We start from the raw sequence: 14,066 nt of genomic DNA on the forward strand, positions 1-14,066 counted from the left end.
GCCCAAATGCCTATGGTCCACACTACTGCTATACTATCTTCTCTCTCCCCGCCTGTACTTTTGGCATCATGAAGAATTCTCTCTACAATCAGCTTACTGAAGAAAAAAAAAACACCTCAGACTTGGTTTACAGATATGCAGGCACAACCTAAAAGCTCCTTTCTGTGGCATCCTTGAAGAAAATTGGTGAAGGTATATTCTCCCAGTGGGCAGAAAGAACTTCAAGAAATATATCGCAATGTTCCCTTTGTTAAAAGGAAAAATGGCCAGATATGTGGTTATATACTGATTCATGGATTGTGGCCTATAGTTTGGCTGGACAGTTAGGGACTTGGAAGGGACATGACTGGAAAATTAATAACAAGAAAATTTAGAGAAGAAGCATATAGATAGACTTACCTGAATGGGCAAAAAATGTGAAGATATCTGTGTTCCCTGTGACTACTAATCCAAGGATGATCTCAGCAGACAAAGACTTTAGTAATCAAGTAGATAAGAAGACCCATTCTGTAAATACCAGTTAGCCTCTTTCCCCAGCCGCCTCCATCACCAACTGATAAACTAATGAACAAAGGGGCCATGGTGGCAGGGACAGTGGTTATACATGGGCTCAGCAGTCCACTAAAGCCAACCTGGCTACCATCACTGATGAATATTCAATTTATTAGTAGGAGAGACCAACACCTAATTCCCAATAAGGAACCATTCCCTGGAGTGATCAGCCAGCTACCAGGTGGCAGGATGATTACCTCGCACCACTTTCATCATGGAAGGGACAGCATTTTACTCTTACTGGAATAGACACTTACTTTGGATATGGATTTGCCTTTCATGCATGCAATGCTTCTACCAAAACCACCATCCAAGGACTTAGAAAATGCTTTATCCACCTTCATGGTATCCCGAAGAACATTGCTTCTCATCAAGGAACTGACTTCACAGCAAAAGAAATGTGGCAAAAGGCCCAGTTCATATAATTCACTGATATTTCGATGTTCCCCACAATTTTGAAGCAGCTGACTTGACAGAATAGTAGAATGGCCTTTTGAAGACTTAGTTAGAGTACCAATTAGGCAGCAATATCTTGCAGGGCTGGGACAAGGTTCTCCAGAATGTTGTATACGTTCTGAATCAGCATCAAATATATGGTACTATTTCTCCCACAGCCAGGATTCACAGGCGCAGGAATCAAGAAATGGAGGTGGAACGGAGATCACTCAATATAACCACTCGTAACCCACTAGCAAAAATTTTTTGCTTCCTGTTCCCATGACTTTATGCTCAGCTGTCCTAGAGGTCTTAGTTCCAAAGGAAGGGATGCGTCCACCAACAGACACAACAATGATTCTATTGAACTGGAAGTTAAGACTGCCACTTGGCTGCTTTGGGCTCCTCAGGCCTCTGAATCAACAGACAAAGAAGAGAATTACTGTGCTGGTGGGGTGACTGATCCTGACTACCAAGGCGAAATTTCCTCCACAATGGAGGCAAGGAAGAGTATGTCCAGAATACAAGAGATTCCTTAAGACATCTCTTAGTATTACCATGCCCTGTGATTAAGGTCAGTGGAAAATTACGACAACCCAATCCAAGCAGGACTAATGGCCTAGACCCTACTTAAATGAGGTATGTATCACCCTACGAGTTTAAGAACTATAACCAGCTGAGGTGCTTGCTGAGGAAGAAAAAAATATGAAATGGGTAGTGGAGGAAGGTAGTTATAAATACCAGTTATGTCCACATGACTAGTTTAAGCAAGTATCTTTGTTTTCTTCCCCCTCTTATTCCCATATCATCTAACATAAAATGTCTTAATAATAAATTCACTTTATATCATAGCACTTGAGTTACAGGGTATCAAGAAGAGCAAACCCCCCTCCCCCCCCCACCACCAAGGATTTTGGATCCTCTTCTGGGAAAGGAATTAGCACATTTTGGATTGTATGTAGGACAGGTACATTATGTTAGGCAGAAGTATGACTTTGTTACTGTCTTTATTTACAGATTAAATATGATTTAAGGAGATGTGTATGAACACATACTTGACATGAAGTAGACTGTGATGGTTTGTTGTATGTGTCAATTTGGTTAGGCTATATTACCCAATTACACTAAATAATAATCTTGGTATTGCTGTGAAGATAATTTGTAGATAAGTTTAATATCTATAATAACAGACTAATCTGATAAGAGATTATCCTTGATAATTGGGCCTCACCAATCAGTTGAAAGGCCTTAAGAGCAAAACCGAGGTTTCCCTGAGAAAGAAGAAATACTTCCTAAGGACTGCATCATCAGTTCCCACCCAAGAGTTTCCAGTCTGCCCTATAGTTTTCAGCCAGACCCTACAACTGCATAAGTCAATTCTTTGAAATACCTCTCTCTCTCTCTCTCTCTCTATATATATATATATGTATACATCTAGGTCTACGTGTGTACTTATAACCTACTAGTTCTGCTTCTTTGGGAAAAACCTGACTGATATGTCATCTACTATTCCCTACTACCAAGCTAATGTCATCAGAGACAGAGATAGAAAAAAGCCTATTATGGGGTCTCTGTCTTTGAAAACCTCATAACCTGAAGAATATGAAAAGTCAGCATTGTGAATTATGTGAGGTAGTAATATATTACTAAGCGTCAAATGAGTAGCACTGAATTAAAAAAAAGAAAAAGACTTCTGTGGATTTAGGGAGTGCTCAGAGCAGACTGTGTAGCAGAAATGGGGACAAGGATCAAAAGCAAGCAGTTTAGTTGGATTGAGGTTTTACATAACCTATTAAATTTCAATTGCTTCATTGCCTGCTTACTCATAAAATGTCCCCAGGCTCCAATGATTAATCAGACATTCTGTCTGATATACAGTCAGGAGAATACAGAAAAACCTAAATTTGGAGTTAAAAAAAACCTCGAGAGATTGAATTCTTCTCTACCACCCAATAGCAGTAAAATCTTGGACAAAACGCATATTATTTTAAGTTCCATATTCTTTACATATAAAATGAGAATAATAAACATCTGTCTATTATAAAGCCATAGTAAGAAATAAATGAGATATAATACAAACTTAGCTCAGATCCTTTCACAGAGGAGGTGCTCAACCAATGGTAAGTGAATGTAAAAATATATGAAAAATATTTTCAGAAAGAATGCTACTAAAAGTGAAACCCTACTAGCAAACCAGATTCAACAATATATTAAAAGAATTATTCACCATGATCAAGTGGGATTTATTCCTGGGATGTAGGGCTGGTTCAATATCCACAAATCAATCAATGTGATACATCACATTAATAAAAGAAAGGATAAGAACCACATGATCCTCTCAATAGATGCAGAAAAAGCATTTGACAAAATACAGCATCCTTTCTTAATAAAAACCCTCAAGTAAGTAGGGATAGGAGGAACATACCTCAAGGTCATAAAGGCCATATATGAAAGACTCATAGCTAATATCATCCTCACTAGGGAAAAACTGCGAGCCTTCCCCCTAAGGTCAGGAAAATGACAGGGATGTCCACTCTCACCACTGTTACTCAACATAGTGTTGGAAGTTGTAGCCTCAGCAATCAGACAACACAAAGAAATAAAAGGCATCCAAATCATCAAGGAGGAAGTCAAACTTTCACTCTTTGCTGATGACATGATACTCTATGTGGAAAACCCAAAGACTCTACCAAAAAACTTCTAGAAATGATCCATGAATTCAGCAAAGTCACAGGATATAAAATCAATGTAGAGAATTTGGTTGCATTTCTACAAACCAACAATGAAGCAAAAGAAAGAGAAATCAAGGCATCAATTCCATTTACAACTGTACTAAAAACCATAAAACCCCTAGGAGTAAACCTAACCAAAGAGGTTTAAAATCTATACACTGAAAACTATAGAAAGCTTGTAAAAGAAATTGAAGAAGACACACAAAAAAATGGAAAAACATTACATGCTCATGGATTGGAAGAACAAATATTGTCAAAATGTCAGTACTACCCAAAGCAATCTACATATTCAATGCAACCCCTATCAAAATTACACCAGCATTCTTCACAGAGCTAGAACAAACAATTCTAAAATTTGTATGGAAACAGAAAAGACCCCAAATAGCCAAAGCAATGTTGAAAAAGAAATCCAAAGCTGGAGGCATCACAATTCTGGACTTCAAGCTATATTACAAAGCTGTAATCATCAAGACAGTATGGTACTGGCACAAAAACAAACACATAGATCAATTGAACAGAATAGAGAACCCAGAAATGGATCCACAAACATATAGCCAACTAATCTTCAACAAAGCAGGAAAGAATATCCAATGGAAAAAAGACAGTCTCTTCAACAAATGGTACTGGGAAAACTGGACAGCAACATGCATAAGAATAAACCTGGACCACTTTCTTACACTATACACAAAAATAAATTCAAAGTGGATGAAAGACCTAAGTGTGAGAAATGAAACCATCAAAATCCTAGAGGAGAAAACAGGCAGCAACCTCTCTGACCTCCACCAAGCAACTTCATACTAGATATGTTGCTAAAGGCAAGGGAAATAAAAGCAAACATGAACTACTGGGCCTTCATCAAGATAAGAAGCTTCTACACAGTGAAGGAAACAATCAGCAAAACTAAAAGGCAACCGATGGAATGGGAGAAGATATGTGCAAATGACATATCACATAAAGGGTTAGTATCCAAAATCTATAAAGAACTTACCAAGCTGGACACCCCAAAAACAAATAATCCAGTGAAGAAATGGGCAGAAGACATGAATAGACACTTTTCCAAAGAAGACATCCAGATGGCTAACAAACACATGAAAAGATGCTCAACATCACTCATCATCAGGGAAATACAAATAAAAACCACAACAAGATACCACTTCACACCTGTCAGAATGGCTAAAATTAACAACTCAGGCAACAACAGATGTTGGCAATGCAGAGATGTGGAGAAAGAAGAATGCTTTTGCACTGCTGGTGGTAATGCAAACTGGTTCAGCCACTGTGAAAAACAATATGGAGGTTCCTCAAAAAATCCAGCAATTGCACTAGTAGGTGTTTATCCAAAGGATACAAAAATGCTGATTCAAAGGCGCACATGCACCCCAATGTTTATAGCAGTGCTATCAACAATAGCCAAAGTATAGAAAGAACCCAAATGTCTATCAACTGATGAATGCATAAAGATGTGGTATATATTATACATATACAATGGAATACTACTTGGTGATCACAAAGAGTGGGATCTTGTCACTTGCAATTACGTGGATGGAATCAGAGTGTATTATGCTAAAAAAATAAGTCAGTCAGAGAAAGACAAATAGTGTATGATTTCACTCATATATGGAATTTAGGAAACAAAACAGATGAATATAGGGGAAGAGAAGCAAAAATAAGATAAAGACAGAGAGGGAGGCAAACCATAAGAGACTCTTAAGTAAAGAGAACAAACTGAGGTTACTGGTGGAGTGTTTGGTGGAGAATGGGCTAAGTGGGTGATAGACATTAAGGAGGGAACTTATTGGGAGAAGCAGTGGGTGTTATATGTAAGTGATGAATCAGTAAATTCTATTCCTAAAATCATTATTACACTACATATTAACTAACTTGGATTTAAATTAAAAATGAATAAATAAATAAATAAATAAATAAAAGTGAAACCCAATAACACTAAATTTCAAATAGTTGAAAACAGTATCCTAGATAAATATATTTAACTCAGTGGCATAAGCTAATTTTTCAAAAGATTAAGTATTTGACATTAAAATTTTTTTCTGGTCAGGTTCTGACACTGAACCAAACTTTTTATAATTTCACCATTTTCACTTTGTACAAGAGCTCTAAGAATACAATTTATAAGCAGACTTCCTGTGCGCATAAGGAATTTACCATGAAAGAATGTTTTATATCACCCAAAAAGTAGGCTCTGCATTCACACTATAGTACCTTGGGGAATATCTTTAGGTGGAGAATATTTCTTCTTCTTTACAACAACACCTTTACTTTTCACTTGTCTATTTCCCGGTGTTGCTCTAATAATACAACATATTTCTGATTTATTTGAAGGAAACTGAAAAAGAAAAAAGCAGGTAATGCATAATTCTTCCAGGTACTATATTCGTATGTTGTTTTATTTCAAAGGCAAATATTCTCAACATCCATATTTCATACATATTAACTATAGAAAGCATTTATGAAATGCTTACTCCACTCCAGACACTAATGAATCGGTTTGAAAACATTTCCTTATTTAATAATCACCAGAAGCAGATAAGGCAGATTATATTCAACACTATTTGAAAATGAGAAACTTCAGTTAAAAGAATTTGGGTAACTTATTTAAGGACACAGAGAGAGTAATGATAGAGTTAAGATTCAAGCATTCCAAAGTGTGAGAGCAAGTCTATATAATTTACTGAATTAAAACATAAATTTAATTTAATTCTGAGCCAAACACTAGATTTCCTTGATTTCTCAACTCAATGAATTTTGACAGCTGCCCATCAAACAGACAAGACAGGCTCTAGATTAAAGTAACACACCTTACTTCTTAGAACTCAGAAGTAGAGATATGTATTTATCAAGGGCTCCTTACATTTTAGGTAAAGCTGATACAGAAACATCTTCTGCTGTAAAATTCATATCATCCTCTGTAGTGGATATCTGCTATTTTCCTGCCTAGCATCTTTTCCATTTTTCGGACTCTAAACAGTACCAGAGTTTTCTTAAAAGAATCTACTCATTCTCTTAGGCTGCACACCACCCTTTCCTTATGGCTCAGGTGGAATTGATAGTACTTCTGGGTACCAAGATGGCTGTAGGACCCAACCTAGCCGATCAACATATGTCATGCCCTGGGGGCACAGTGACTGGCTGAGACAAGAACATTGTAAATGGGCCAGCAGGAAGATGGAATTGCTGAACTTGAGACTCTGGCACTAAGCCAAAATCCTTGAGGGGACTAAAGTGGTCCTAGATTGATACTCAATCCTTGCTATAGCTGTTGTAGTAGAAACAGATATAAATCCTCTTAGGGATACACACACACACACACACACACACACACACACACATATATATATATATATATATATATATAATGGATGGGATACATTGATAGGATTTTTATCAACTAAGAGCAAGGAAATAAATGATCAGGGTCAGTATCAGAGTTGTTCTTCAAGATTCAGCTCAGAATAGTTCCAAGCAGAAATAAGAGACAAAATATATTTGACCTTATCCTCTAATTTTATTATAGCAATAATGAAATACCAAACTCATGACAAATCAAGCTACCATATATAAGACTGACTGTACAGTATCAAACAATGGGGTTAAACCTATAGAACATCAGATATCAGAACTGCCAAATCAGAATAGAATAACAATGTATGAAATTATTAAAGAATTAACAATAGAAATCTCATGGATGAGCAAGCAACAAGAGACTACAGGAGTGAAAAGTAGATTTGAGAAAGAAACAACTAGAATGTCTTGAAATGAAAAATAAAATTTTTGAAATGCAAAATTCAATGGAGGTCTTAAGGAGCAAAATAGACACAACTGAAGAATTAATGTTTATTTATTTTTGAGAGAGAGAGAGAATCCCAAGCAGGCCTTTCATTATCATTTCAGAGCCCAACGCAGGGCTTGAATCCATGCACCATGAGATCATGACCTGAACCAAAATCAAGAGTTGGATGCTTAACTGACTGGGCCACATAGGTACCCCAAAAAATAAATGAGAAATATTAAATAGACTTTTAAAGATATGGAGGATAGAAAGATGCCTAACTTATGCCAGTTACCATTCCAGAGAGAATAAAACAGATAATAGCTCAGAAATTTCCCAAACTGATGAAAGACATGAGTACACACATTCAGGAAGCCTAAAATTCTAAGCAACATTACAATAAAAAAACAAAAGCAAACACAATACTAATCTTTTTAAGTATACATCCCAGTGAAATTATAGCATACCCACAATAAGAAGTACTTTATAAAGTCCGGAAAGTTTAACTTTAAAAAGTCCCCAAGACCACCCACCACAGGCTTAATGATTTGCCAAAAGGAATCACAAGATTCAGAAAAGCTGGTATATTCACAGTTATGGTTTACGATACAATAGAATACAAATTAAAATCCACAAAAGGAAAAGGCATATAGGGGGAGTCCAGGAGAAAAAGTATACAGAGCTCACAACAGGATGATAAGCTTCCAGTTGTCTCTCCTAGTTGAGTCACATGGATGGTGTTTAATTTTCCCAAGTGCAAAGTGTTGCCAACATCAGAAGCCCAGTAAACTTTGACTCAGATCCCAGTCTCCCAGAGGTCAAACTGATACAGAGGTAGCCCAAAGCCTCAGGTATCAAAAACAGGTATTTACCATAAATCACATTGTTAGCATAAACTATCTGGCATGGATACTCAAAGGGGTCATAACTCTTACAAAGGACTCTTTAAATCTCAATAGTAAAAAACCCAACACAATTAAAAAACAGGCCAAAGGCTTTTCTAGACAGTACACCAAAGATATATAGATGGCAGGGCGCCTGGGTGGCTCAGTCGGTTAAGCGGCCGACTTCGGCTCGGGTCATAATCTCACGGTCTGTGAGTTTGAACCCCGCGTCGGGCTCTGTGCTGACAGCTCAGAGCCTGGAGCCTGTTTCGGATTCTGTGTCTCCCTCTCTCTGACCCTCCCCCGTTCATGCTCTGTCTCTCTCTGTCTCAAAAATAAATAAATGTTAAAAAAAAAATTAAAAAAAAAGATATATAGATGGCAAGTAAGCATTTTAAATGATGTTCCACATGACATTTTCTCATCAAGGAGTGCAAATTAAAACAACGAGATACTACTACACACCTATTAGAATGGCCAATATCGGGACACCTGGGTGGCTCAGTCGGTTGAGTATCTGACTTCAGCTCAGGTCATGATCTTGAGGTTCAGGAGTTCAAACCCCACAGTGAGCTCTGTGCTGACAGGTCAGAGCCTGGAGCCTGCTTTGGATTCTGTGTCTACCTCTGTCTCTGTCCCTTCCCTGCTCATGTGCTCTCTCTCTCTCTCTCTCAAAAATAAATATTTTTAAAAAAGAGAAAAGAAAACAAGAAAGATTCTTATTAATGACCTCACCTTCTACCTTAAAAAAGTAAGAAAAGAAAACCAAATCCAAAGTAAGCAGACAAAAGAAAATAACATGAGAGGAGAAATCAATAAAATAGAAAATAGAAAAATAGAGAAAAATCAATAAACCAAACTTCTAGCCATATTAATGAGGAAAGAAAAAAAATAAGACACAAATTATCAATATCAGGAATGAAAAAGGCTATATCACTACCGATACCAACATATTAAAAGGATAACAAGGGAACACTATAAAGAACACTTGACAATAAATTTGACAACTTCTAAAAAATAGACAAATTCCTTGAAATACACAAACTACCAAAGTTCACTCAAGAAGAAATAGGTAAGTTGAATAACCCTAAAGAGATTTTTTTTAAATGTTTATTTTTGAGAGAGAGAAAGAGTGAGAGAGTACGCATGTGTGGGCACATACATGGCAAAGAGAGACGGAGACAGAGGATCTGAAGCTGGCTCCAGGCTGAGAGCTGAGATCCAGATGTGGGGCTGGAATGTAGGAACCATGAGATCATGACCCAAGCCAAAGTCGGATGCTCAACCAACTGAGCCACCAGGCCCTAAAGAGATTTTTAAGGATAGCTTATTTCATTTAAAAAAAAAAAGAACTCCAGGTCTAGATGACTTCACTAGTGAACACTACTAAACATTGAAGGCAGAAATACTAGTTCTTTTCCAGAAAACTGAAGATGAAGGAGTACTTTCCAACTTGTTCTATGAGGTTAGCATTACTCTGATGCCAAACTCAGACACAGACATCAATCAATCAATCAATCAATCAATGAAACTAAAGACCCTCACCAACACTGATGGAAAAATTCTAAAAATATTTTCACAAATTAAATATATCAATATATAAAAATAAACATATACCAGGGGCACCTGGGTGGCTCAGTCATTTGAGCAGCCAACTTTGGCTTGGGTCATGATCTCACAGTTCATGGGTTCAAGCCCCACATCAGGCTCTATGCTGACAGCTCAGAGCCTGGAGCCTCCTTCCATTCTGTGTCTCCCTCTCTCTCTGCCCCTCCCCTGCTTGCGCTCTGTCTCTCTCTAAAATCAATATATTATACTCAATTCATAATCATCAACTCATCATATTAACAAACTAAAAAAGAAAAATTCTATTATCATCTTAATAACTAAAAAAAGTACATTTGGCAAAAATCCAGCATCCATTCCTGACAAAAACTCTTAAGTACATTAGGAAAAGGTGGGAACTTCCTCAACATAGGAAAAACTTATAGCTAAGATCATATTTAATGGTGAACTAGTGAGTATTTTCCCTCAAAGTACAGAAACAAGGCAAGGATATCTGCTCTCCTCACTGCTCTCCCAGCATTGTACAGGAAAATCTAGCTAGTGAAATTAGTCAAGAAAAAAAAAGGCATCTGGATTAAAAAGGAAGAGGTAAACCTTTTTTTCCACAGACAATATAACTGCCCAAGGCCCAATGGAATCTTGGGGGTATGGAGGACTACTAGAACTAATAATTAAGTTTAGCAAGTTTACAATATACTTATGAATAGAATGTTTCTGTTCCCACAAAATTCATATGGTGAGGGGCGCCTGGGTGGCTCAGTCGGTTAAACACCTGACTCTTGACTTCAGCTCAGGTCATGATCTCACAGCCATGAGATCAAGCTCCATATTGAGTTCCACACTGAGCATGGAACCTGCTTGGGAGTCTCTCTCTCCCTTCCTGGCCCTCCCCAACTCATACACATGCAATCTCTCTCTCTCCCCACACAAATAAATAAACATTAAAAAATATTAAATAAATAAATAATTAAAGAAATTTCATATGTTGAAGCCCTAACTCCCAATGAGACTATATTTGGAGATAGGCTCTGTGAGAGGGTGATAACGGTTAACTGAATTAATAAGGGTGAGGTCCTAATCTGAGAGTGCTGGTGCCCTTTTAAGAAGGGGAAGCAATACCAGAGCTCTTTTTTCTTTGTGCAAAGAGAGAAAACGCCAAGTGAAATCACAGCAAGAAGGTACACATTTACAAGACAGAAGAAAGCCCTTGGGGGAACTGAATAGGTCAACACCGTGGTCTTGGACTTGCCAAGCTCCATCCCTGTGAGAAAATAAATTTCTGTTGTGGAAGCCACCCAGTCTATAGTATTTGATTATGGCAACCCGAACAGATTAATATGATGATCAATATACACACAAAAAAGTATTTTTATATGCTAGCATTAATAGTCAGATATTGAAATTAAGAATACCATTTACAATAGTATCAAGAATATAAAATACTGTCGTCAGGTGGGAAATGATGACATCAAGTGGGAATAAGTGGGACCCAAAGAGTGAAAACTACAGAATGTTTCAGAGAGAAATTAAAGACTCAAAAAATGGATAGCTTTACATTTTTCTTGGGTTGGAAGACTCAATAACGTCATGATGTCAATTATGCCCAAATTAATCTGTAGATTAATTCAATCCTAAATCAAAATTCCATCAGGATTTTTTTTCTTTTGGTAGAAAACAACAAGCTGATTCTAAAATTCATATAGAAATGCAAGGGACCTAGAATAGCCTAAACAATTGAAAAAGAAGAACAAAGTTAGAGGGCTAATACTACCTAATTTCAAGAATTGTTATAGTGCCACATTATTTAATACTATGTGGTACTTGTACAAAGCTAGACAAAAGATCAATAGAACAGAGTATCTGAAGCTGGCTCCCTGCTGAGAGCTGGGAGCCAGATGTGAGGCTCACTATGTTACACAACTAAAACTAATGTAACATTGTATGTCAACCATACTTAAAAAAAAAAAAAAAGACTATTATAATAGGGTATTGCAATAGGGGAGAGAGACTGGACTTAAATCCAAATACAGCAAATACAGCAAGGGGTTTACAGCTAACAAGCCGAATGGGGGAAGTCAGCAGTTGGAAAATTACTATGAAGAGACATCAAGGGTAAGGAGATTTTCGTAAAGATTTTCTGTGATACTGTGATTTTTAATAAGAAATATAGATTTGGTTTTCCCCCCATTGCTGACACAGAGCTCCTAAAACCTTTGTATTTCCCTAAGTGATAACAACAATAAAAGTGTTTTTGTTAATGCGATGAAACTTTAAGAATGCACTTAAGAATGGGGGCTGCTTGCCAGGGGAATCGACCCTGGATTAGAGGGTTGGAATTTCTAGGCCCACCCCATAACCTAGGTAGGGGAGAGGGACTAGAGGTTTACTCAGTTGTCAACGGCCAATGATTTAGTCAACCATACCTACAGAATGAATCTGTTACCAGCTAAACTCCAAGACCTGACCTCTACTGCTCACCTGCTTGTACCCACCAACCTTTGTCCCACATTTTCCCTGAAGCTCTTCTTTCCCGTTTATCTCTTAACAGAGGCAAAGAACCAAGGGGCATAGCCTGGAAGAAGACCTTCTAGGGCCAGACCACCCAGATCAGTTTGAGCATAACCACCCTGCCCCTGATTCACGCTTGTACAGATGAACTATAGAATGACCCAAGCTGTGAATGGCAGTTACCTTTACCTCATTGTAACACTAAAATCTCTGCCCAAGGAGGAGCACAAGCCTCATTTACATAATTATATGATATATGTACAAGCTTGTTTCCTTAAGTCGCATGCACCACCTTGTGCCTGCCTCCACATATGATGACAAAACTCCTTTACCTAAATATTCATCCTAACCCTAAATAAAAGGAAACCATTCACCTTTTCTGGGGAGTCATGGCTTTGGAAGTTATTCCCCATGATCTCCTTATTTGCTGCAAATAAAGTTTCCTTTGTGTGACAACTCTATCTGGTATAGTTTCTACATGTGACTTACCAAGGAACAAACTCATGTTAGTTTAGTTACATAGCGTCCATAAAACCCCAAAAGGACAGGGTTCAGAGAGTATCTGGGTTCATGAACATATGGAGATTCATGGACAGTGGTGCCCTAGAAGAAAGCATGGAAGCTCCTTGCCCTTTCCCCATATAATGCCCTATGCATTTCTTCCATGTGGCTATTCCTGAATTACACTCTTTCAAAATAAACCAATAATCCAGTAAGTAAAATGTTTCTCCAAGTTCTGTGAGCTACTCCAGTAAATTAATAGAATCCAAGGAGGGGGTCATGGGAACCTCTGATTTAAAGTCAGTTGATGAGAAGCAGAGATAACAATCTAGGCTTCCAAATGGGATCTGAAGTGGAGGGTGGTCTTGTGGAATTAAGCCTTTTACCTGTGGAATCCAATATCTTTGGGAAGTGTCAGAACTGAGTTGAATTCTAGGACACCCAGCTGCTGAGAGGAGTATTGCTTGTTGGAGGTGTGGGGAGCCCCACTACACACACACACTTTGAAAATGGGTCCAGGAACCTAATTAGACCTAATAGGCTAGGGTGCCAAAGGCAGTCCAGGGGGATCAGATATCAAGGGTGGGATATTCTCTGTAAACTGAGAAAATTCTTGCTAAAACTACATTCAGGATGGACACAGAAGCCCAAGGTCAAGGTCTAGTTAAGAAGAGGGCTCAGAGAAGCCTAACTAAAGTGTGATCAAGAAGAGAATCTTTGTCAATACAAATACTTGTATGTGAATGTTCCCAGCAGCGAACCAATCCAAATGCGTGAGTGAATGGATAAACCTCTGTATACCACACAATGGAATACCAAGTGGTGGGTGAATGGATAAACCTCTGTATACCACACAATGGAATACTACTTATCACTAAAAAGGGCCAAACTATCAATGCACTCAACAACATGAATGAATTTCAAAATAATTATGCTAAGTAAAAGATGCCAGATCAAAAATTCTCCAATCTCTCACTTGAGTAATCCCCAAACTCCAGAAAAATGTAAACCAATCTATAATTACCATAACTAGATCAGTAGTTGCTTGGGGGGTAGGGGCAGGAAGGACAAGATTAGTAAACAGGAGGAGGAAACTTTTGA

The 14,066-nt window shown here is 37.8% G+C and overlaps 1 protein-coding gene across 4 annotated transcripts in view; it reads right to left on the minus strand.

The window, feature by feature from the left end:
* The window catches only part of MEIKIN (meiotic kinetochore factor), an 80,507-nt gene that overhangs the window by 4,072 nt on the left and 62,369 nt on the right, over positions 1-14,066 (minus strand). For all 4 annotated transcript variants that reach the window (XM_053220669.1, XM_053220666.1, XM_053220664.1 and 1 more), the window contains one exon: positions 5,940-6,063. In XM_053220669.1, coding sequence (XP_053076644.1) covers positions 5,940-6,063 — 124 coding nt within the window. The remainder of the gene's footprint in view (positions 1-5,939; positions 6,064-14,066) is intronic.

The sequence above is a fragment of the Acinonyx jubatus genome, chromosome A1 (assembly GCF_027475565.1).
Source record: "Acinonyx jubatus isolate Ajub_Pintada_27869175 chromosome A1, VMU_Ajub_asm_v1.0, whole genome shotgun sequence".
NCBI lineage: Eukaryota > Metazoa > Chordata > Mammalia > Carnivora > Felidae > Acinonyx > Acinonyx jubatus.